Source organism: Atractosteus spatula, chromosome 5 (genome assembly GCF_055471065.1).
Source record: "Atractosteus spatula isolate fAtrSpa1 chromosome 5, fAtrSpa1.hap1, whole genome shotgun sequence".
In the NCBI taxonomy this organism is placed as follows: Eukaryota; Metazoa; Chordata; class Actinopteri; order Semionotiformes; family Lepisosteidae; genus Atractosteus; species Atractosteus spatula.
Genome location: NC_142710.1, coordinates 65352226 through 65375110, shown reverse-complemented (window position 1 = coordinate 65375110; position 22885 = coordinate 65352226). Strand labels below are relative to the sequence as shown.

The 22885-nt window shown below is 53.8% G+C and overlaps 2 protein-coding genes across 2 annotated transcripts; one reads left to right on the top strand and one right to left on the bottom strand.

Moving 5' to 3' along the window:
* Positions 1 to 1480: 1480 nt before the first annotated feature.
* Positions 1481 to 19944, bottom strand: LOC148835492 (transmembrane prolyl 4-hydroxylase-like). The gene is made up of 10 exons (XM_088916010.1): positions 19565 to 19944; positions 18907 to 19287; positions 17994 to 18075; positions 8375 to 8565; positions 8048 to 8144; positions 6733 to 6895; positions 6449 to 6634; positions 5728 to 5818; positions 4461 to 4584; positions 1481 to 4094 (listed from the first exon to the last, which is right to left on the bottom strand). The coding sequence occupies exons 2-10, from the start codon at positions 19213 to 19215 to the stop codon at positions 3868 to 3870; spliced, it is 1470 nt and encodes a 489-aa protein (XP_088772136.1). The 5' UTR covers positions 19216 to 19287; positions 19565 to 19944; the 3' UTR covers positions 1481 to 3867.
* On the top strand, positions 13328 to 15765 carry LOC148835493 (secreted frizzled-related protein 5). The gene is made up of 4 exons (XM_088916011.1): positions 13328 to 13599; positions 13741 to 13913; positions 14984 to 15073; positions 15446 to 15765. The coding sequence occupies exons 1-4, from the start codon at positions 13421 to 13423 to the stop codon at positions 15763 to 15765; spliced, it is 762 nt and encodes a 253-aa protein (XP_088772137.1). The 5' UTR covers positions 13328 to 13420.
* Positions 19945 to 22885: the final 2941 nt, after the last annotated feature.

Sequence of the window (22885 nt, the reverse complement as noted above, 5' to 3'; positions counted from 1 at the left end):
TCTTGTTACCTGTTTTCAATGCTCTTTCCCCTTGGATCCTCCTGGGTCCCCTGTTTCGTACTTCGCTGCTCATTCGGCTTGTTAGGGCTACCTGCATCCTGGCCAAATTTCCCCCCTGGCCTTTACCCATCACGACCTCCTACTAACCCCCTACTCTGAACTGGCTTCATCCCTCTGTTCTCCTCCCCACTGAGAGCTGGTGTGTGGGGAGCGGACTGGAGCATCATCCAGGTGGGGGTACACACTGGTGGGGTTGGAGGGGATCCCCATTACCTGGAAAGCTCTTTGAGTGGAGTGTCCAGAAAAGCGCTATATAAGTGTAAGCAATTATTATTATTATTATTATTATTGCCATTGCGGCTGTGATGAACGGCGCTATACGGACCTGTGGTGTATTGCTGCATCGCCGGTGTAGGGAAGATATCGTCGCACTCGGACACAAACGTCCATCGTGGGTCCAGAAATCCACTGGTCCGGACGAGAGACGCTTCCCAGAAACGGGGCGCAAGGCAGGATGGGGAGCAGGGGACGTCTCTCTCCCCAACCAGGACAGGACCCCAGCCGGACGCAGGTTTCGAGGAGAGACAGCCGAGAGCAGCCCGTCACAGAGTCACTACTCCCTTCAGGAGAGCAGAGGAGACTGGGGGCACCCCCCCCAGAACATGCAGACTCCACACAGAAGGTATCCTGGGCCAGACACAAACCCAGGACCCGGGAGCCAAGTGGCAGAGGAGCAGGACACTGCACCGCTCCAGTAAAGGTCGTCTTTGCTCACAACAAAACATGAGATCTAGCACAGATACTCCCACTTACTCAGAGCTCCAACTCCCATCTTTGAGCTCACCTGCCTGTCGGGAAAGGTACAGAAGCTTTTCAACTGGATTGCCCTGTTAGTCCCTGGAGCACGTGGCAAAGAGAAAACCTTCGTCTTTCAGTTCAGTGTTTCATCCAGTGGGGTTAAGTGGCATGGCTGAGGAAGTCATGATCAGTTTGTTGAGTCTAATGAAAGTTTTTCCCGCCGTTGTACTTTGGCCTACACCTTGTACTTGGGGTGCTGTCTGCGTGGAGTTCGCATGTTCTCCCCAGGCTTGTGTGGGGCTCCTCCCACAGTCCACAGATCAGCTGGTGGGTTAACTGGCTTCTGGGAGAACCGGTCCTGGTGTGAGTGTGTGTGTGTTAACTGTGTAGCCTGCGACGGAGTGGTGTCCCATCCGGGGTGTATCCTGACTTGCGCTTGTTGTTTTGCCAGGATAGGCTCCAGCTTCCCCGCAACCCTGAATCGGAGAAAGCTTGGGTGGATGGAAAAGAAAAAACACTAACAGCATTCCTACATAAAACCAAGTTAAATAATACGAGAATATAGATGACAAAACTATACTTGTACTTCATACCAGCACCTCAACGTATTAGCTGCACGTAGGATAGCCCTGTGACAAACATGATAAAATGTCCTAACAAAAACAAAAAGATCAGTCCACGTGATTAAAAAAAACTTTATTATTCATTTGCCTTTTAACATATATTTATATATCATTTCCTTAAATAAAGCAAAGTGATTCAGTGCATTTTCAAACCAAGAAAAAATAATAATATAAAATAAATAAGATTCTCAATAATAATAATAATAATAATAATAACATTTGTAACAGAATGGCTGTGGATACTTAAATTAAGCATATCCGTTAATAAATAGATAAATATCAATCAAAAAACAGTGCTGTGCTAACGTGTCACAGTTTGAGAGTGTCTTTTAGCTATAGCAGGTGAGAATGACTGACAGAGATGAGGGAGATACAGTCACACACAGACACTGAGAAGGGGGAGAGAGACGGAGAGAGATGAGGAGTGACAGCGACACAAAGAGTCACATACAGAGAGATGAAGGAGAGACATCAGCAGCATACGGACACAGAGAGATGGAGCAAGCGAGAGACGCATACTGTCAGAGAAGGAGAAAGACAAGCACAAATGAAAAGATGCACAGAAGGTGAAGCACATTTTTCCACTTGAGTGCTTCTGAGGCCCGAGGGAGGGAGGCGTGCTGGAGACAGCATAGCTGCTTCCCTTAGAGTACCTATGACATCTTGCAGTGAAGTTTTTAAGACATTGCAATCGTTTATTCAGTTTAGTACCCATGCATCTTATATATATATTCACATACATGTCATCCCCCGTAAAGATTAGTGCAATCACACAGAAACTGGCCATCATGGGGTGACAAGAAACCCCTTTGACGGGGTAAAAAAACTGTAAACTTTGCATCACCTTCAAAGGGAGGTCTCACTCTTCCTTGCTTTTATGTTTGGATGGCATCTGTCATGACACTCCTGGAAGGTGGTGTGTCGAGACGAACAGGGGAACTTCGCAAACCTGCTCAGATTCCCATTTGGAACGAGTGGAAATAACAAAAATAACACACACACACACACACACAACACGCGTGAGCACTTACATACAGTTGCATAAACCTAAAGCTCCATCTTCCTGCCCTGCCGCCTCTTCCTCTGCCTGCAGGGGGCGCTCTATGGAGAGGAGGGGATGAGAAGGCAGGGGCACTAGGCTCAGGGCTAAATCAGACTGACACAGACAAGGCAGGGGTGAGCTGAGGCCTCTCCTCTCCTTGCCTCGTTTGTAAAGGGGTGTGGGTTTGACGATTCTCTCTGGTCTTGGAGTGAATGGTCTTAGAATGAATTTTAAAACCCATCTGTGGTACCATCCCCACAAGACTTTTAACACCTCTCGGAGAGGAGCCAGAACTGAGAGGAGGTGAGAGAGACTGGCAGACGAGCCCAGTGTTAAGACAACAGAGAGGTAGACAGACACTGTTGTCCAGATCAGGACAAGGGAGAAGAAGAGAGGTGGGTGATGTTTCAGAGTTTGTGGACAGGTCTGGAGAGTTGAATCTGTTTGGAGGCAGTAACCTGCCTTTGGTGAGTCTTGTGCCTCTGACTCTGAGAGGCAGCTGCTACAGGTCAGGGCTAGAGAGGACAGGAGGTTCTGGAGAGTTCTGATGCCGGGTGACGGTGCTGGCTGGGTTTGTGCCCAGCTGGAGAGTAAAGTTAGTAAAGTGTTCTGAACCTGACATAATATGGCCACTGCAGAGACACAGTGGAATGAGGCAGTGTTGGTCAGCAATCCTGGACCGTGTCAGCATTCACAGGGATTTCTTCCAAGATTTAATACTCAGTCGGACAGTCTCTTCAGACTGGTCCCGGACAACCGAGGTGAGGCGAACACAGAGCTGGACATTAACACTGGACACCGTCACTGTTAAGACTGCCTTAAATCAGAAATGTGATGGACATACGCCAGGCCAGCTGCACGAAGTACTGGTCCAGCACTGGACAGCTCTGGGCTGGGGCTGTTCAAATCGCCCACACGCTGGTGGCTAGGTTTGTTAAAGAGATGTGGACTGCTCCCCTTTCTGCAGGTGGGGGTGGGAGGGGGTTGACTTCTTACACCCCTGTAAGCTCACCACTGATTCCTGATTCATTCCTCCACTTCAATGACCCTCGTGTTGTAGTATCAATACTCTTCATGGACGACTTCCTGATTGTCTGCGGGTGTGTCGTCTCCACTTCAGATCCCTGCAGGAGTGGTGGGAGTGAATCTTCCTTGGGCTCAGTGTTCAGGAGCTGTGGGACCATCAGCTTGATCCAGTTCTGGGGTGCTGCCGAGGCAGTCTGAATGGCATGGCAATCAATGAGACTGTATGGCCTGTGTATGAGAATGGAGAAGGCAGGAGGGGTCAGTGGTAACTCCAGCTACTGCACTGATGAGCTGACCATCGCCCCAAGCCAGCCTGCCAGCTGGCCCTTGAACGAACAGAGGGCACTACAGGAAGTGAGGTGGAGGAGAAGGCAGGGGCTATAAGTCACTGTGCATGCCGCTGTGTGGGTCCAGGTCGGGGTTGTGGTTCCGGTTCTGGTTGGGAGCGTGCCTCTCGCCCTCCTGCTGCGACACCATCTGCTGGAAGCGGGCCTGGCGCCGGTAGTCGGGGTCGATGTTGATCCAGTTGTTGGCGACCCACTTGGTGCCCTGGGTGACCACGCAGCCGCCATGGAGGGAGTACTCGTCCAGCTCGCCCACCCAGCCTGCGGGCAGAGAGCAGGGCGTACAGCAATCCCGCACACACTACCACTGGCTAAATTCATCTACCGCTGACTAAACTCACCTACATGACCACACCTACTTTACGACTCATGCGTTTTTTTTCTCTCCTCTCACCCTGCTTGTGCTGACCTGTTCCTTTTACGGTTGTGTGTCATTTAACCTCCTGCTGCTGCTCCTGCTGGTGTTGTGTGTTTATGTTTCTGGCGATTCCTCCGGGTCTTGGTGTATCGCCGCGTCCATGTACAGAAGTGTTTCACTGCACTTGCGGGCGTGAGAAATAAACTGAACTGAACGCACACGGAGAGCGCACGGCAGGACAAGGGGCGGAGGAAGAGACCTCTCTGTACCTTTGCCGTCGGAGAGGTAGTTGTACCAGAAGATGGCGGTTCCCTGAGTGGGCCTCACGCGCAGGTTCCCCTTGTCACAGTTCTTGCGGGTGTCCAGCAGGTCGATGTCGTTCTGGATCAGAGACTGACACACACACACACACACACGCACGGAGCCGTTACGGTGGCTGGCCGACACAGGAGCCCGGTCTCCGTGCACCATGACGCACCGCGAGCAGCGCCGCCCTCCATGGGGGGGGGTCAGATAGCGCGGCGACCTCATGGGCGCCCCGCGTGAGGCACAGGGGGGGCCAACAAAGGACAGAAGAGACCACGACGCCCCAGCTTTGAAGATGAAGCAAAAAACATTAAGAAATGCGATAGTGCCGTTGATGGCAGCGCGGTGGTTAGCCTTTCTGCCCCACAGCGCTGAGGACCCGGGTTCAATTCCTGGGGTGCTGTCCGTGTGGAGTTTGCATGTTCCCTTTGTGTGTGTGTGTGTGTGTGTGTGTGTGTGTGTGTGTTACCACCGGGTGCTCCAGTTTCCTCACACAGTCCAAAGACATGTTGGTAGGCTAACTGACTTCCGTGCAAAATCGCCCCTGGTATGAGTGTGTGCGTGTCTGTGCGTGCACCCTGAGATGGACGGGCGTCCCATCCAAGGCGTAGCCCGCCTTGCACCCAATGCTTTCCGGAATATGCTCCGAGCCTATGACCCTGAACTGGACGAGCCGTTATTGAAAGTGGGGTGTTGGGGAATATTTTTGTCAACAACGGACTAGAAAAAAAAGCAGCTAGAAATCAGTGCATAAAGTTACACGTTAATACACTCCGTCAAGCTGAGCTCAAGCAGGAGTCACACACAGCAGTGGGGAGAATCTAACCCCCATGGGACAGGGACACAGGCTCAGGGAGAAGTATTTGATCAATCTGACTGGATGGTTGGAAACGGGGCTCGGTGGTACAAATCAGGAGCCCGGGCGGTGTGGAATTCTGCTGCGGCAGGAGACTGGGCGTTTTGGTGCAGGGAAGTTCGCCGCTGTCTGGGGGAGAGGGACTGAGTCCCGGTGGGGCCAGGGCAGAGCTAGCCTCACCACACCGAAAGACTGAAAGGGTGAAAACGCGGAGCCCCGCGTCTTCAACAACAAACAAAGTCTCGGTATTTAACAACCTTCTAGCTCTTTTGGTTACAAGTGACTAATTGAACCGAGGGTGTTCCTTGAAGGACACCAGGGTGAACAACATGGCTGGGATGCATCCAGTACCACAGACCCCTGCCCTGGTTTACCAGCTCCTCGTATGTCCTGTTGTCAGCCACAGGGAAGGCCGTCTCTCCCCCTCCATCCACTGCGTTTAGGTAGAACAGCACTGTGATGTACCTGCAACAGCCAGGAAACACACGGGGCTATGAGCATACAGGCAGCCACTAACACAGGCACACAGACAGAGCCACAAACAGACAGACTTGCACAGAGACAGACACACACAGACAGATATAGAGACAGACTTGCACAGAGACAGAGACACACACAGACAGATATAGAGACAGACTGGCACAGATACACAGCCACACACAGACAGATATAGAGACAGACTTGCACAGAGACAGAGACACACACAGACAGATATAGAGACAGACTGGCACAGATACACAGCCACACACACGGGCACATACAGTACAATACAAACTGGCACAGAGACAAAGACACACACAGACATTTATAGTACAAGACAGACTGGCACAGACAGAACCACACACAGAGACATATATGGTACAAGACAGACTGGCACAGAGACAGAACCACACACAGACATATACAGTACAAGACAGACTGGCACAGAGACAGAACCACACACAGACATATACAGTACAAGACAGACTGGCACAGAGACAGAACCACACACAGACATATACAGTACAAGACAGAGTGGCACAGAGACAGAACCACACACAGAGACATATATGGTACAAGACAGTGGCACAGAGACAGGCAGACGGAGTATCTGACCGGCAGGAGGTCTCGAAGGGTGTGGAGGCGTTGGCGGCCAGCTTGGTGTGGTGGCAGACGGTCTCCGGGTAGACTGGCCCGCTGTCGTGGTGGGCGTGGTAGTGCCCGCCTCTCTCGTAGCGCACCACCTGCAGGGGCTCGCTGAGCTCCACCAGGACGGAGGGCAGACGCGTCAGCCGGGTGACCCTGGGCAAGGGGGCAGGCGCTGGTTCAGCTCGTGGCGTGTTTGCAAAGCGCCCATATGCACTCTCTGAAGGCAGTGTTCACCCCAATCCCCCTCTGACCTCTCTCGCAGGGCTCTCAGCACGCGGTGCGCCCCCTCCCCCTGGTACAGCCAGGTGTGCTTGCTGTTGCGGACCAGCTGGCTCCTCTGCACCCCGCGCTGGCGCAGGAAACGCTGGAACGCGTTGCTGCTGAGCCGCTTAAACTCCTCCAGACTGAGCAGCCCTGGCGCGGACAGACGGACAGGAGAGTCGGTCAGACAGGAGACAGGCTGGCACTCCCTCAGCAGCACAGACAAGAGAGCCACAGAGCTAGAGAGAGGCCTCTAATTTACACAAAGTGTGGTGGGAGTATGGAACAAGCTCCCCAGCCATGTTGGGGAAGCCGGTACCCTGGTTTCTGTCAAGTAATGGCTTGACGAGATCCTGGGATCAAGTCGCTGCTAACTACCTCACGGGCCGGATGAGCTGAACGGCTCCTCCCACTCGTGAGTGTTCCCATGAGACAGACCGACAGATGCACAGGCAAGAGAAGGTCGGACAGGGAGCTCAGACAGAACCACAGGCGAGAGAGTCACAGGGACAGGCAGAGGGCTCAGACAGACCGAGATACATGGGGGACGAACAGACAGACAGCCAGGACAGGACAGTCACGCACAGTCACAGAGAGGGCAGAAAACGCAAAGAAACCCAGTTCTGCCTGAATCAGAAATGCTTCCCGTCTACCGGGTTTCATGTTGCAAACGTCTTATAATAATGTCTTTACTGTCAACGTCTGTGAATGTTTCCGGTCTTATTGCTTAAACCACAAAGTAAGTCATCGGTCATGCCAAACCAGCTGTTTGAACCTGAACTTGAGAGGGCACAAGGACAGGCAGGGAGATCGCACGGACAGAAAGAACAACAGAGGGAGGGGAGTCACACAGACAGAGAGACAGGCAGCGGTGCCAGATACCCAGCACTCTCGGGATCTCAGTTTCCTCATTATCCACCTCCCTCTGCCTTCCTCTGGGAGGACGGGGGGGGGGGCTGCAGGTCAGGGGTCAACCACGGGGTGAGCGTGTGGTTACTCACGGCTCAGCGCACGTCCGGCCAGCTGGACGCACTTCCCCTCCGGAACCCGGGATCAGTACCTTTCAGGAGAGAGGGTGGGGGTCGGGGAGGAGGGGGGGGGGGGGGTCCTCACTGTGATGTTAATGAGAGACGGGGCACATCTGCCAGCGACAGCAGACTCCCAGTCTGCCTGCCCTCTCACACACGAAAACAAAACTGGCAGGGAGGAGGGATGAGGGACGAGGGACGAGGGAGGAGAGGAGCCCCCGCCGGCCTCTCCCTGCCCCGCGAGAGATGGACGACCCACAATCCTGGTGCTTCCTACCGTTGCCATCCGGGTCAGCCTTCAGCCCAGCGTAGATCTCCCGCAGGCTGTCTGGGGTCAGCCAGATCCCATCCCGGACTCGCGAGTGGGTCAGGACCTGAAAGACAGAGTCTTTTCTAGCCCACACTGGACCGAGGGAACCCGTGCAGAGATGCCCTCTCACCCAGCCTCCTCCCTGGACGTGCCCCTCACTGATGCTACGCTCCCACCCTCCACCTCCCTGCGCCCCCAAGTCTGTAGCCACCCCATGGGTCCCCCCTCTTCTGCTCCCTTTGCAATCCCTCCCTGTCCACTCCCCAGTCTCCCCTGACCGCTCTGACCGCTCACCTCCTGCAGCTGCAGCTGCCCGTCCTGGTTCAGGTCCAGCAGGTTGAAGATCTCCTCCGGGCTGAGCTCCAGCTCCTCGGCCAGCTCCTCCCCACCCTCGGGCGCCATCACCTGGCTCTCCGTCAGCCCCTTCAGCCTTGCCAGCTGCACGATCACCCGGCACTCCTCCTCCGTCAGGAAGCCCGGGACCTCTGTGGGCGGGGCAGGGACATCGGCATGATTACAGGCGAGAGGCAGCTTACTGACGTGACGGTCTCACCTGGCCGTTACTTGAAAGAAACCAAGCAACACGGCTTGGCGGCTTGCTCCACACCCCCACATCTCTTTGCGTAAAGAAGTGCCCCCTGTTCTGGGTTTCAAATGCACAGTGTCCCGCCAGTGTCCAGTAGACTGCATTTCCCCGAGCTGATAACGAAAACATCCTGTGGGGTGACTTTGGCAAGGTCTTTGAGGGTTCTGATTGCTTTTATTGCGGCCCACTCGCAGTCTTTCTCTATTAGAGACTAGGGAGCTGCTGGCTCTGCAGCCTGTCAGTGTAGGACTTTCCCTTCAGCTCCACATTGTATCTGGTAGCACAGGGGTGTGGAGAAGAGGCTGGTACAGCAGTTAAGGAGACGGGCACTGTGAGGGGCGAGCACTGAACGCTTCTTGACGTACAGAGGCAGACACAAGCACCGGCACCTCCCGCCTGGAACAAGGTTACCGGCCAATTCAGTCAGCTTGACACTACTGTCTCGTACTCGTCAACGATCTCTTTTCGCTGAGATATGGGCCAACCAGGCCTTCAAAAAAAAAAAAGAAAAAAGGCAGGCCAGCAATGCCCAGGAGGGTCAGAGACACGTGTTTTCCAGAACGCCGTTGCGCGGCCCCGAGCCCCTTGTAATGGCCAGGGGTGCGTTAGGAGCCCACAGCGCTCTGCCATGGGGCTCTGAGGGTGAACTCCCCTGAGCGGAACTCCCTCTTCGAAGGCCAGGCGGCCTCTCGGGCCGATGAAGTGCGTTCGGCAGGGAGCCAGGGATGGTGCACCGGAGGGCCCCGCTGGCTCAACGCAGGCCCAGGAGGGGCGTGGCGTGCGAGACTCCTGTGCTTTTTTTGCCCCGCTCGTTAACCCATTCATTCGCAACACCCTTTGTCTGAGCTATGCCACAATAGCAGGCGGGTGGGCCCGCCAGTAGCACCGTACTCCCCGTCTCCCTGACTGCTGTGCAACCAGGGGGGACTGCGCACTGCTGAGAACACACTTCATGTAAAACACCCACTCTCCACACACACACACTCCCCCCCCCCCCCACACCTTAATCCTGCTATTGAGATGCTCAGTGCCCGAGATTGCTGGCATTGTTTTCAAGGCTGGGCTGGGCTGGGGTGGGAACTGCCTGGGCTCCTCTCCTTGTCTCTTTTCTCTTGCTAAACCCCCGTCATAATAACGTAAAGACCATGTGAAAGGTTGACGTCGAGGGGCCATTCAGCCCAAACGGCCCGTTTTGGTGCCTCATTGATCTAAGGGTCTCGTCCACCTGTTTCTCAAAAGAAACCAGGGTATCGGGTCCAACAACCGGTCTGCCCAGCCTGTCCCACATTTCCACAAGCCTTTGTGTAAAGGAATGCCACTAGTTCTGTTTTAAATGAACTTCCAGCAGCTCTATCAACCTGCAGCTCCCAGCTGGCAGCCCACTGGAGCTCAGCAGGTTTGAGCCTGGCCAGTACCTGGGAAAGCTGAGGCTGCTGCTGGAAGAGGTGTTAGTGGGGCCAGTAGGGGGCGCTCACCCTACGGCCTGTGTGGGTCCTAATGCACCAGTATAGCGATGAGGACACCATACTGTAAAAAGGCGCCTATTACTGTAAAATAATAATAATTATTATTGCTTCCCTGTAGTTCCACCTGTGCCCATCGCTGTTCATTCTGAGGAACTCTGCTGGGTTGATTTTGTTAACTCCTTCAAGTGTTTTGAAATCCACTCCCTTCGTAGTCTTCTGGATTAAGACTAAAAAGTTTCAGCATCGCGGTGGGACAGAGTTCCAGGGCCGGGGGTGTGCCAGGCCGATCCTCTCTGCACTAACTGCAGAGCAGCCACATCTTTTCCATAAGAATACAAGGGGCTCCCCCTCCCACGTCACACCTGTACCCGTGAGGCGCTCCACTCCTCACTGGGCTGACCGCACCTTTAAAAACAACCAGAGCGAAATGTCCTTCGTTCAAAAAAGCACACAAATAAGTGTCTTTTTAGCCCCCTGCAGGGCCGCTCCACGGCCTGTACAGACCCTCAGGGCTGCTCAGTGTTGCTGTCAAGTCTTGGCCCCTCACCCGGCCACACTGCTACTGTTACAATGGCTCCTCTCCCCATTCCCAGGGGTTGGCAGGCGCCTGTCCTTCTAATCCCCACGGGCCTCTGGTTTCCAGAGGGCAGGTTGGCCGTCAATAAAACCTACATGCACGGCATTTTATTTAACAAAAGAAAGATTACAAACAAGAAGCAGCCACTCAACCCATCCAGCCTTTCTGGCAGTTAGCAGTTATGTGATCCCAGGATCGTATCCAGCTGCTTTCATGAGAGAAGCCAGGGTATCGGCTTCAACGACATGGCTGCCCAGCTCGTTCCACGCCCCCACCCCCTTTGCTGTAAAGGAACTCGTGTTGGCAGTTTTAAAATCACTGCTGCCTTACTGGAGCTGACCCAGATGTCTCCAGTGATTCAGGATGGTGTTAAATGTAAAAAAAAGAGATTTCAAGACTTGAACAATAACAAGGCTTCAGAAATGTCCCTTCCGCGGCGCAGAGCAGAGCAGACCCCAGGAGGTGTGCAGTATCAGGAATGGGAGGAGGACTCGGCTCTGTCCCTTCCAGCCTCCTCTCTTCCCTCTGGCAGGAGCGTGGCGCTGCGCCAGGGATCCAGGAAATTCCTGGACAGCGTGGAGAGGAAGCGACCAGCTTGTCTGGGCAGGAAGAGGGGCAGAGGGGCGCAGGGGGGGCAGCCACCCCCACACCAGGCTCAGCGGGCTTTACAGCAATAACACCGGTCCTGTCCGGCGACTCAGAGTGCCACCACAGGGCAGCCGGCCTGAGAACCGATTTGAACTATAACCTTCTGCTCAAATCCGCTGCCGTAATAAGAAAAAATGACACTGGAAAACAAGCGACTTAGAAAAATGTCTGTCACTGGTCACACAGTAACACCATGTTCATAAATAAGTATAAAATGTATAAAAGCTTTATAAAAAAAATGAAAAAAGGTGAATCACACAGAGTGACTGTTAATCGCAAACAAGAATTTCAAAATGTTGTTAACATTCAGCCTTCATTTCCAAAAATAATGTATGAACTTCAAAGTCTTTGTTCGCTAATTTCCTCAACAGCTCGTTGCTCACAATAGCTGCCTGCAGGATTGCCTCGTGGCTCCCCTCAGAGACTATGCAGGGGTCCCCGAATACAATGGGAGGTTTTCACACCCACACCCAGCAGTGTGTAAGACCTGCACTCACAATGCAAGTCTTCTCGGACAGAGCCTGCAGCAGAAGTTCTAAAGGGCATTTCTGCACCTAATATCTTACAACTGACTGAAGATATATTTCTGCCTCTGATTTCATTTGAATTAATTATTATTCTTAGTTTATTAATCAACTTTATTATTATTATTATTATTCAACATTTTAATGAGGCCAAAAATGGGGATTCTGTGCCAAGTGCAATTTCTTCAAAAGGACAAGGCAAGACAACGGATTGAGAACCTCAGCTTTCTACACACGAAACCACTGCGATCAGTGAACTAGCTGACAACCATTAAACCACACGTTTAATGAAGAAACTTCAGCACCTCTACTAAGCTAATACCTTTAATTTTTTCCCTGACGAAACAAAGAGCTCATCTGCAACATTGGTACCACACTGAACCATCCGGAGGCCCGATTCAGGTACTGACAGAGCACAACCTACAGAATTACGGCTACATCCAGGGGGAACCAGGCTAGTGCAGAGTGCGACAGCATTCTAAACCCAGCTTTACCGCCTTGCTCTTATGAAGCAAGACCGGATAACTGCTATTGCTTCGGGAGGATAGGGGGACGAATGTTCGCTTGCCCAGTTGATTTTACAGAAGCCTGGACAGCGCAATGAAGACAGCCGGGCCACGCTCGGTGAGAGCAAGGTGACAGCAAAGTCCTGGTGATGGCGCAGTGGCTTCCATCTTGCTGGAAGAGTTCATTACCATTTCTTTGGAGTTTTAATCCCACCCCTGCTGCGGAGTGACTTCATTGTCCCTGGGGCCGGGATTCAAACTGGACGGCGTTTGAATACGGTATAACTTTCACTGAGTGCCAGAATGATCCCGAGACAAACAGCCCCCCCCCCGAGACAAGATCTTGATTTACAGCAGTTCCGCACTACACCGGGAGGCAGGAAGGAAGGGGAAAACATCGGAAGAAAACAGGGGGGGAGAAAAAGAGGATCGAGGCTTCGAGCAGAGACTAAAATCCAAGCAGCGGAGGGGTCTGACGAGCGAGGGTCAACGCTCGCAGCCTCCAGCTGTGAGGCAGCGAGAGGCGAGGCGGAAGAGGCAGCCGGTTTCAGACGGGGGGGAAGCACCGAGGCCAGTCAAGTCCCACGTGGGCAGGACGAGCACTCCTGCAGTCGCACCCCCCCCCACTCCTTTCTTTCTCCCTGCACAGCAAACTCAACAAAAACTAGCTCTGACACCCCCCCACCCCCTCAACTCTGCCCCCTCTCCCAGACTGGCCTTTCCATTGTTCCCTGCTCTCACCTCCCCAGCATGCTAACGCAGGCCGGGCTGAAGACGGAGCCTCGCCCCCCTGTATAAATACACCAGGACAGCCGGCACGAGCCTGCAGTACCCTGAGTTTCACAGCGCACTCTCTGCCTCCCTCCTCTTCCAGCTCTCCTGTTCGGAAATGTCCCGGACGATGCGACTCTCCCTGCCCTGGATGCTGCTGCTGCTGCTGTTGCCGTGGAGCCTGGCGCTGGGGCTGGGGCTGGGGGAGCACCAGCTCTGGGACCTGGGCAAGTCCACACGCTGCCTGCCCATCCCGGAGGGCATGGCGCTGTGCCAGGACATCGGCTACACCGAGATGCGCCTGCCCAACCTGCTGGGGCACGAGACGCGGGGCGAGGCGGTGCAGCAGTCCGCCAGCTGGCTGCCCCTGCTGGCCCGGGAGTGCCACCCGGACGCCAGGGTCTTCCTCTGCTCTCTCTTCGCGCCCGTCTGTCTGGACAGGTAAGGGTTGGGCGACGCCTGCGCCAAGGCCGCCTCCGGCTCCGGTCTTTTCGCCACTCAGCGCCCCTCTGGGGCGACTCGACAGCGCCTTTGCCCTCGCTGTGCCGCAGTAACGCCCGTCCGTTCCGCGTGCCTCCGCAGGTTCATCTACCCGTGCCGCGGCCTGTGTGAAGCGGTGCGCCTCAGCTGCGCCCCCATCATGGCTTGCTACGGGTACCCCTGGCCCGCCATCCTGGACTGCGACCAGTTCCCCGCGGACCACATGATGTGCATCCCCTCCCTCTCCGGCAACTCCAGCGCTGGCGGCAGCAGGGGTGAGCTCATCCGGTCTACCAGACTCCCACTGTGCAGCAGTCTGATCCACTCCGGGCTTTACTGTCTCTCCTTCACTGTCTCTTCTTCGCTGTGCCTACCAGACTCCCACTGCGCAGCAGTCTGATCCACTCCGGGCTTTACTGTCTCTCCCTGTCTCTTCTTCCCTGTGCCTATCAGACTACCAGACTCCCACTGTGCAGCAGTCTGATCCACTCCGGGCTTTACTGTCTCTCCTTCACTGTCTCTTCTTCGCTGTGCCTACCAGACTCCCACTGCGCAGCAGTCTGATCTACTCCGGGCTTTACTGTCTCTCCCTCACTGTCTCTTCTTCCCTGTGCCTATCAGACTACCAGACTCCCACTGTGCAGCAGTCTGATCCACTCCGGGCTTTACTGTCTCTCCTTCACTGTCTCTTCTTCACTGTGCCTACCAGACTCCCACTGCGCAGCAGTCTGACCCACTCCGGGCTTTACCGGTGGATTAAGGGCTGCCGAATCAAGATATTGCTCTGGCTTTGAGGGAGAGCAGACCCCAAGAGTGCTGGTGCTGTACTGTGCTGTCGCTGGCGATTGATCATCCTAAAATCTGACCTACAGAACTACTTTTACAGAAGTAGCTGAAAGCCATAAGAAGAACAGTGGAGGAATCTGTAGTTTAAGGTGCTACAGTTAAGATGCCCCTTTGTGCTGATTACATTAACTAAGGAAACTTAAACACACGTAAACTCTTTGCAATAATTTATTATGCAAGTAGTTTAAATGTATTTAACTTAACTTAATGCAAGGCAAAAAAAAAACACTATAGTACAGGCTGCAAGTAATGGAGGAGTAAGTCCCAGCGGCAGCAATCCTTCACATTAAACCCGACATGCTAGTAGGTTAATTGGGTTCTGGGAAAAGTGGCCCTGGTGTGAGTGTGTGTGCATCTGTGTCTCTGCCCTGCGACGGACTGGTGTCCCGTTCAGGGAGTATCCTGCCTCGCTCCCGCTGCTTGCTGGGACAGGCTCCGGTCTTCTCTCATGTCCACGAGCGCGTGTGCTGAGATGTCTGACCCCGCGTGTCTGCTGCAGGGGTGCCCCGGGCCAGCTGTCGGGACTGCGAACTGGAGGAGGCCACATCTGCCAAGGACGTCCTGGACACGTTCTGTGGGAACGACTTCGGTAAGGAGCTTCCCTTCTTTCTCCTTTCCTGCGCTCCCTCATCACCATCCTCATCCTCACCTGAATGATCTCCTCTCCTTGACTACTCTCCTTCTCTCTCGCGGTCACTCCTTCTCCACTCTTCCTCACTGTCTGTCTCTCCCTGCGTCACTGTCTCATTCGCTGTTTGTCTCTCCTTGTCTCTCCTTCGCTGTGTTTGTCTATCCCTCACTGTGTTTATTTCTCCTTCGCTGTTTGTCTCTCCCTGTCTCTCCTTCGCTGTGTTTGTCTCTCCCTTGCTCCCTCTCTCTTCCTCACTCCTTTATGTCTCTCCCCCACCGCTGGTCTGTCCCTGTGTCTTCCTCACCGATGGCCTCTCTCTCCCCCCCTCAGTGGTGAAAGTACGCCTCCTGCAGCTGAACACCACCGGTGCCAGCCTGACCCGGTTCTCCCTGGACCCGCGGATCGAAGTTCTGAAGCACGGCCCCCTGCTGGGGGGGGAGGTCCGGGCGCGGCTGCAGCTCTGGCTGGACCGGGACGCCACCTGCGTGCACAACATGACTCGCCGTGCCCCCCCCGCAGGCACCTACGTCATCGTGGGCGCCGTGCGCGGCGACCGGCTGGTGGTCCACAAGGCGTACGGCTGGCACAAGCGGGACAGGAACCTCATGGTGGCCACCAGGAAATGGAAACGCCACCGCTGCCGGGGGTAGATCCGGGAGGAGGGAATGGACAGCCAGGAGGGCATCTCCGAGGCGCGGCGGGTGAACTTCTACAGGCGGAGTGGTACGGAAATGCCACAGGCTCCCTGCAACACTTCCTGGAGCTACTCTGCGACGTTTGTTTTGCGTTCGATTCCGTGTATACACGCGTGCACGGCTGCATGTGCTTGTGAATGGGCCGGGCCTTACTGTATCAAAGGGGGCCGCCCTTGGCTCAGAGGTGACGTACCCGAGTGACACAGCAGAGAACTACACAGTGACTCTACACAGAACACCCTGCACAATACTGTGGTTATCTTGCCAAACTGAGGTCACACACACCTCCACATCGGACTCTGTAAAGAACAGCACTGTGCCAAGTCACAAACACCGTCTTGTGCTGCCTGTACCATGGTTATATTTATAATCTTTTTGTCAAGGCTACTCATTTGAATCCTGCAGCTCACTATACAGAGAGAAGTGTGGCGAGAGCAACCCCTACAGGGTGGAAACGGTACTATAAAGTATTAAATTGGGTTCTAGGGTGCAGAGCAGTTAGCAGTGAAAACTTCCAAGTCTAACTTACCAAGTCTGGAGTATAATAAGGGGTTTTAAATGTACTATATGTCATTTTGGTACGAGAAAAGCTTCAGCATTCTACAGGGAAAAAACACACAGCTGTCTCACTTTGCCATTACTCAGCAGCACAGGAAGTGGGGAGTAAACGTATAAGGAACCCTTCCAGAGCATTACAGATAAGAAAAAACCTGTTTTAAAAGCCACGTGAAATATGCTGTCCCTACGTAATCTGACATTCTTAGATAAGAATGTAAGAAAAAAAACTATTATTTGTAGCCTATGTGACAAATGAGAACTTATTGTGCATTGTAAAAATGTGTTAATATATTTTTCTAATGTTAGAAATGCTGTATAAAGCTCAATTACTTCACCAGGCATGACTCTGAACTGTATGGATGCACGTCACCATGTGCTTCAGATTGTACAGTACCTTTGTGTGCAAATAAAGGTTTCAGTACGCACGGGTAGAAAACTGAAATGTCCTCCCGAGTTACATTCCAGAAACCTCACGTTCCTGAAGTGCCACAGAAGCCCTGAAGACGCCAGCGCGTGTCGCTCTCCCTGTGTGGGGAGCGGACTGGGGGATCTCTGTTGTGACGGAGTGGCGGTGAGCTGGACTCCTGACTTTCCAACTGGCCAGACCAGTCAAGTCACACGGAAGGGGCAGGACTTCTGATTACTCATGGGCAACGAGACTCTAGGTGAGCGCACTGAGCGGCCCTGCAGACCCCAGGCAACACAAAGAACCCAGGGGATAAGCATCCACAGAACCAGTGTAAAAAAAACAAAACCCACTGCTCTGCTCTCTTCGCTGGGCTGGGACCAGGATCCGGGCACAACAGCTGTCCCAGATCACCAGCCAGCCAGGGATTACTTAGCCAGGGAAAGGTCAGGACAAGACCAGAGGGACGCCCAGCCCGAGGGCCGGTCACAGTCCCAGCAGAACCGGAACAACTCCAGCAGGACTGGACCTCTTTTTAGGGGGAATAAGGAAGCGTTTAATTTTATCTCCCCGAAACGATGCATCACGAATTTCACTATGTAAAATAAAGATTTCTTCGCAAACTGAACTATCAGAAACCATGAAGTACATTAGTGTTTCCAACTAAAAACACAACTATTTTTTTTGTAAATCTGTCTGTTCAGCAGGTACAGCCTGTTCTTGATAAACAGGCCCCACGAAGGCTGATTCAGCACAGTCATGACAAAAGAATGACTGTTTGTTACAATAACTGAAAAAAATCCAAATTCTGGGACAAATGTGGAATATTTTGCATTACACTGTTACTATGCTATCCTCCCCACTGAGAGCTGGTGTGGGGAGCGGACTGGTGCACTATAGCTGCTGTCACATCATCCGGGTGGGGCTGCACACTGGTGAGGGTGGGGGGGGGGGGAGTCCCCATTACCTGTAAAGCGCTTTAAGTGGAGTGTCCAGAAAAGCGCTATAGAACTGTAAGCAATTATTCTTATTAATTACACAATTTACAACTGGGGGGGAATTAGATAAGTCAGTGCGAACCCAGCTGTCCGGAGTACTTTACCAGTGAGGTGGAGCATATTTTTATGACTTTTTAAGCCCCCAGACATCTAGAACCCCCCAACCGTCCCTGGCACCCCACACCCCGTGTGTGCATTAATGCAGCAGGTTCGTCTCTCACCGAACAACAGGGGCTTGAGGCTCAGCGTCTTCATCTCATGGACTTTGTTGGGCACCAGCGCCACCTTCTGGACATGTCCTACCTGCACAACGGGGAGCAAGCAATTAGACTGACTCAGGGCTAACAAGACGGTTTCACTCAGCAGTGCTCAGCAGCAGGAGGCCCCAGGCCTGCCGGAGTCGGAGGGATTTTAACGGCAGGAAAGATGAGAAACCCGGGCGTTCTGATCACTAACAGCCCCTTTAACACGTGGAGGAGAGAGAGAAATGGCAGATGCAGCTTGAGCACACATTCAGACTGGTCCGACAGATGCAGAATGGTGTCAGGGAAGGGAGAGAGGGAAGCAGCAGGAAATGCAAAGAGAGAGATCAGAAGAAAGCAGGAGGAGAAGTGGGAGTCTTTTGTGGAGCAGAGAACGTCTATTTAGTTCACTTTTAAATACAAGAAGGTATTTTATCTTATCATCTGCACATTGAATTCCTGCACTGCTTGTCACTGGCTTTTATTTCTCTCTGTAAAAAAAAAAAAATGTGCAAGATGCACCTTTAATTATTGCTTTCATCATCATTTTTTTTCTCAGTCATAACCCCAGCATCCTGCCTGAACCCCACCCTGGTCTGGGACAGTCTGGCCTCCCTACAGTTGCCCCTGAGTCCACGTGGTGCAACAGCTTCTCTCCCTCCTGCAGTGGCTGCAGTGCCTCACCCAGTTGGGGGGGGGGGGCTGCACTGGGGGCCCAGAAGTGATCCCCTTTCACACAGAAACCCCTAAGCCCTTCTGAAATACAATGCAAACCGAGACCGATGCAGTGCGAGACGCACGGTACTGCTGAGGTGCGGGAATAGCGCTGGCCTCCTGGGGCACACAGAAAACTGGACCAGCGGGGTAAGGATCATAACCGGGCTTTCCTTACCCTGATGCCCTCGATGCGGGGCAGATACAGGGGCCCCCCGGGCCCCGCGTGCGAGACAGGGGGCAGCGGGTCGGGCTCGGGGGCTCTGCCGGCGCCGGGGCCGGGGCTGGGGGGCTCCCCTGGGCCGCTGTTGTAGTGCACGTACAGCAGCAGGGCAATGACGTTGATGATGTAGACGTGGAAGAAGACCATGACCACCACGAAGTAGGAGCGGGAGCAGACGCTGCTCTTCTGCAGGTGGATCCGGTCCCGCGGAACCGGCAGGCTGGGTCCCAGCGGGCCCAGGCCGACCTGCTGCTCGTCCTTCATCGCCAGCAGCTCGGGGGTCCTCAGATACACCGGATAACCTTCCCCCAGGAAGCGCCCTGGTGCTCCGGGCTCCTGAGGATGACAGAACTGACGTCGCTACAAGTCCTCCCCCCAAAACAAACAGCCAGGGGAAACTTAGAACCGTGTCCATTTTAACCCGTTATGGCTGCTCTTGGCGTAAAATCCTGAGCATTACTGACACCCACTTGCTCGATAATCTCACCCACTAAACAATTTTATTATTGCTATTCCAAACACACACACACACACACAAACACCAACAACGACAACGCCGGTTACTAGTCGCTAGCTGCGACATTTCAGCCAGCTCGCCAAACCTGGTACGCACCGTGTCTGCCGTGTCCGCCAAGTCGATAAATATATAAACAGGTCTGCAGAGAGACCTATCGACTCTGCTGGCCTGTTTTAAAGCGGACCGACTTCTTCTCGACGTCGCGATTTCAATAACCAAAACACAAATAACTATTCCCGGAGAAAACAACACACGTCTTTCCAGGACGGTCCAAAAAAAAAGTCATTTATGCTTTTACGCTGCTGCTCCCGCGGGTACTGTTGTTTTGTTTTGTTCTGTTCTTTCCCCCCAAGAGGACAGCGTCACCGATATCAACACAGCATCAATCGACTTGGCCAAATACGTCTCTAAGCCGCACTGGCCCGGACGGGTCCGACGCCATTACCCTGACAACTGCGGCAGCCGGCGCCGAGGAGAGCGGCTCGGGCGAGAGGAGCGGCACCGCGCTGGGAGACTGAGGGGAGGCGAGACGCGCTGCTCCCCCCTAGCGGTGGACACCCAGTACTGCACACACACACACACACACACACACGCTCTCGGCCCCAGCGCAGCCAGTCGGCGCTTGTGATGATGATGATGATGATGATAATAATAAGTCATAGTTCAGGTGGGGAGCTGCGTCAGCAGGCGTAGTCTGCAAAGGAACAAGTAGTAGGTTTATTCCATGCTGAAAAGAGAGGAGAGAAAACACAACGTTTCGGCTGGGGAGCCTTCTTCAGCCTTCTTCCCAGCCGAAACGTTGATGTTTCTCTCTTCTCTTTTCAGCAGGGGATAAACCTGTTACTTGTTCCTTTGCATAATAATAATTGCTTACACCTCTATAGCGCTCTTCTGGACACTCCACTCACAGCGCTGTACAGGTCATGGGGGATCCCCTCCACCAACACCAGTGTGCAGCCCCACCTGGATGATGCTCCAGTCCGCTCCCCACACACCAGCTCTCAGTGGGGAGGAGAGCAGGGTGATGGAGCCAGTTCAGAGAGGGGGGTTATTAGGAGGCCGTGACTGGTAAAGGCCAGGGGGAGATTTGGTCAGGAAGCCGGGGTAACACCCCGGGAGCTGCAGGGAGATACAGCAGCTGGTAAAGGTTCATTTCACGCTGAAAGGAAAAAGAAAAGAGACACAGCGCAACGTGTCAGGCTGTGGAGTATTCTTCACTGCCACAGCCGAGACTTTGCGTCTCTTTTCCTTTCAGCGAGAAATAAACCTTTAGCGGTTCCCTTGCAGCTGACTTGAACTTCTTCAGCGCCTATTGTAGGACGTTTTGACTTCCCCGTCAGGGTATCGGGGGGGGTGAAAGATATTTACGGTGCGCCGATTATACATTCCGCTGATGTAATTACGCACCTGCTTCGTTTTTAACTCCAGGGCGCTCTGCAGACCCGTGGGGTTTAGCTGAGACAGAGAGAGACGGGCTGCCCCTGTTACCCAGACATTTCATACGCGTTCGTTTTGCCACCTTGTGCTTTGGTTGTCGGTAGAATCCTAGAGCTGGCCGAAAAAACACTTTGAATTGAATTTGAATTAAGACTTTGGATTCCAGAGTGAGGTGGACGGTCCGTGTACGCACGTATGTGTTGCGTGGAGGGTGTGTGTATTGTGAGAGGGGGGGTGTGTAGTGTGAGGTGTGTGTGTGTTGGGTGAAGGGGTGTGTGTTGTGTAGAGGGTGTGTGTGTTGTATGTTGTGTGGAGGGGATGTGTGTTGTGTGAGGGGTGTGTGTGTTGAGTGTTGTGTGAGGGGTGTGTGTGTGGAGTGTGTGTTGTGTATGAGGGAGTTCACTGACGGTAGATCGCAAACACAGAGAAGAGACGAGTGTTGTTTTTAACGAGCGAGCGGTCACGTCGCTTGGAGCCCCTGTGTTATGGGGTCTTGGAGAGATGAAAACCGGGGTCTCAGTTTGAAACACCGTCCAGCGGCTCCACACCCCAGGCACCCCCTGATCGACCAGGGCAGGCAAGAGAAGCGAGGTGATCTCTGGGGGGGGAGGGGAATAGGGAAACCCGCTTAAACTTGCTGAGCTCAATTTCCGTCATGGATCTGAAAAGTCCATGAAAGCTATACTTGAATAAAGCTATACTATACTAAAAGCTATACAGGCAGCGGGGTGAGGCGGTGCCGGGCGGCAGTAAGATTAAACTAGAAACGGGCTCAGCCAAGGACCTTTTCGCACTGCCCGGCATCCTTACCAGCTGTGTGGAGGGCGTCCAGGCGGCGTGTGAGTTTTTACTGCTTTGTTTAAGTGCCTGAACAGGTGAACTTGAACGAACTGCACCCCCATTCAGTCCAAAGGCGGCGGCTGAGCATCGCGGCGGCGGGTACGAACGGGACGAGTTATCCTCAGACCGCTTCCCTGCGGCGGGGGGGGGGGGGCGCACACGCCGGCCTGCAGTTGACACATCGAGCCAGGAGGTGGCAGCACCCGCTAAGACATGCTAGGACGACGGATGGCGCGCTGGTTTCGCCCGGCTGCTGCCCCCTCCCCCCCGTCACGACACTACTTCGTACCCGCGAAGTCACGAAGAACGTCGTTTTAATCAGCCGGGTCTCGGGCGTGAGGCTTGATCAATCCTGCGGCACGCTGAGCTCATTGCTCTGACTGCACTCATCAGTGGGCGACGCCGTGTAACGGTTATACATCAGCAAGCCGTGATTTGTTGGCATTTGTTGTTTTTTTTACAGAATGCCAACAGTTCGTCCATGGAGAATAACCTTCCCTCCTCTCGCCAGTCGAGCTTAGCTGTCATATGACCAATCTTCGCAGTGACGGCGTCTTGAGACACCAGCAGACGACCGTAGCGGTGTCAGTTTCGTAGCGCTGCTCACCCTAAAGGAGGCCCAAGCGCTTGACACGCAGGAGGGGTCCAATTCACCCCCAGAAGTGCAGTCCGGCCCTTTGGGGGGGGGGGGGGGGCTGGTATCTCTTTCATCTCCTCACGGTGTCACAGCCCCAGCCGTGCAGTTCTCTCCCGATCACACGCCCAGCTGAAATCAGCGCCGGATTTCCCATGAGCCACTAGGGCCTTACCACATTCTTGGGGCCCACGAAGGAGGGAAACACTAGTGACCCACGAAAAACCAGCTGGAACGACAGGCTTGCGATCGACTCTAGGTGCTCCAGATCGATAATCCTGCGCTGTCGAGCGGCTCTAGCGATACTAGAGGTGTCGATGTGCTGGCCGCTCGACTCGCTCCATCAGTCACGGGGTTTAGCGTGAGAGTAGTTTAAAGGGAGTCATGTCAGGCGACGTCGTTCAATCGGCGTCTCCCCCTCTTTCTGCACGTTTCAAGGCGAAAGTACCCAGGGCCTACGAGCACCAAACTCCGGCCTTGGCTGCAATAATAATGATAATAATAAA

Bases quoted from the DNA above. Each gene is read 5' to 3' on its own strand.
- LOC148835492 (XM_088916010.1), bottom strand. From the start codon at position 19,215: ATGAAGGACGAGCAGCAGGTCGGCCTGGGCCCGCTGGGACCCAGCCTG. The intron at 18,076-18,906 runs GTAAGGAAAGCC...CCCGTTGTGCAG, and splicing joins CCCGCATCGAGGGCATCAGG to GTAGGACATGTCCAGAAGGT. The intron at 4,585-5,727 runs GTAAACCAGGGC...TGTGTGTGTCAG, and splicing joins ACAGGACATACGAGGAGCTG to TCTCTGATCCAGAACGACAT.
- LOC148835493 (XM_088916011.1), top strand. From the start codon at position 13,421: ATGGCGCTGTGCCAGGACATCGGCTACACCGAGATGCGCCTGCCCAAC. The intron at 13,600-13,740 runs GTAAGGGTTGGG...GTGCCTCCGCAG, and splicing joins GCGCCCGTCTGTCTGGACAG to GTTCATCTACCCGTGCCGCG. The intron at 15,074-15,445 runs GTAAGGAGCTTC...TCCCCCCCTCAG, and splicing joins GTTCTGTGGGAACGACTTCG to TGGTGAAAGTACGCCTCCTG.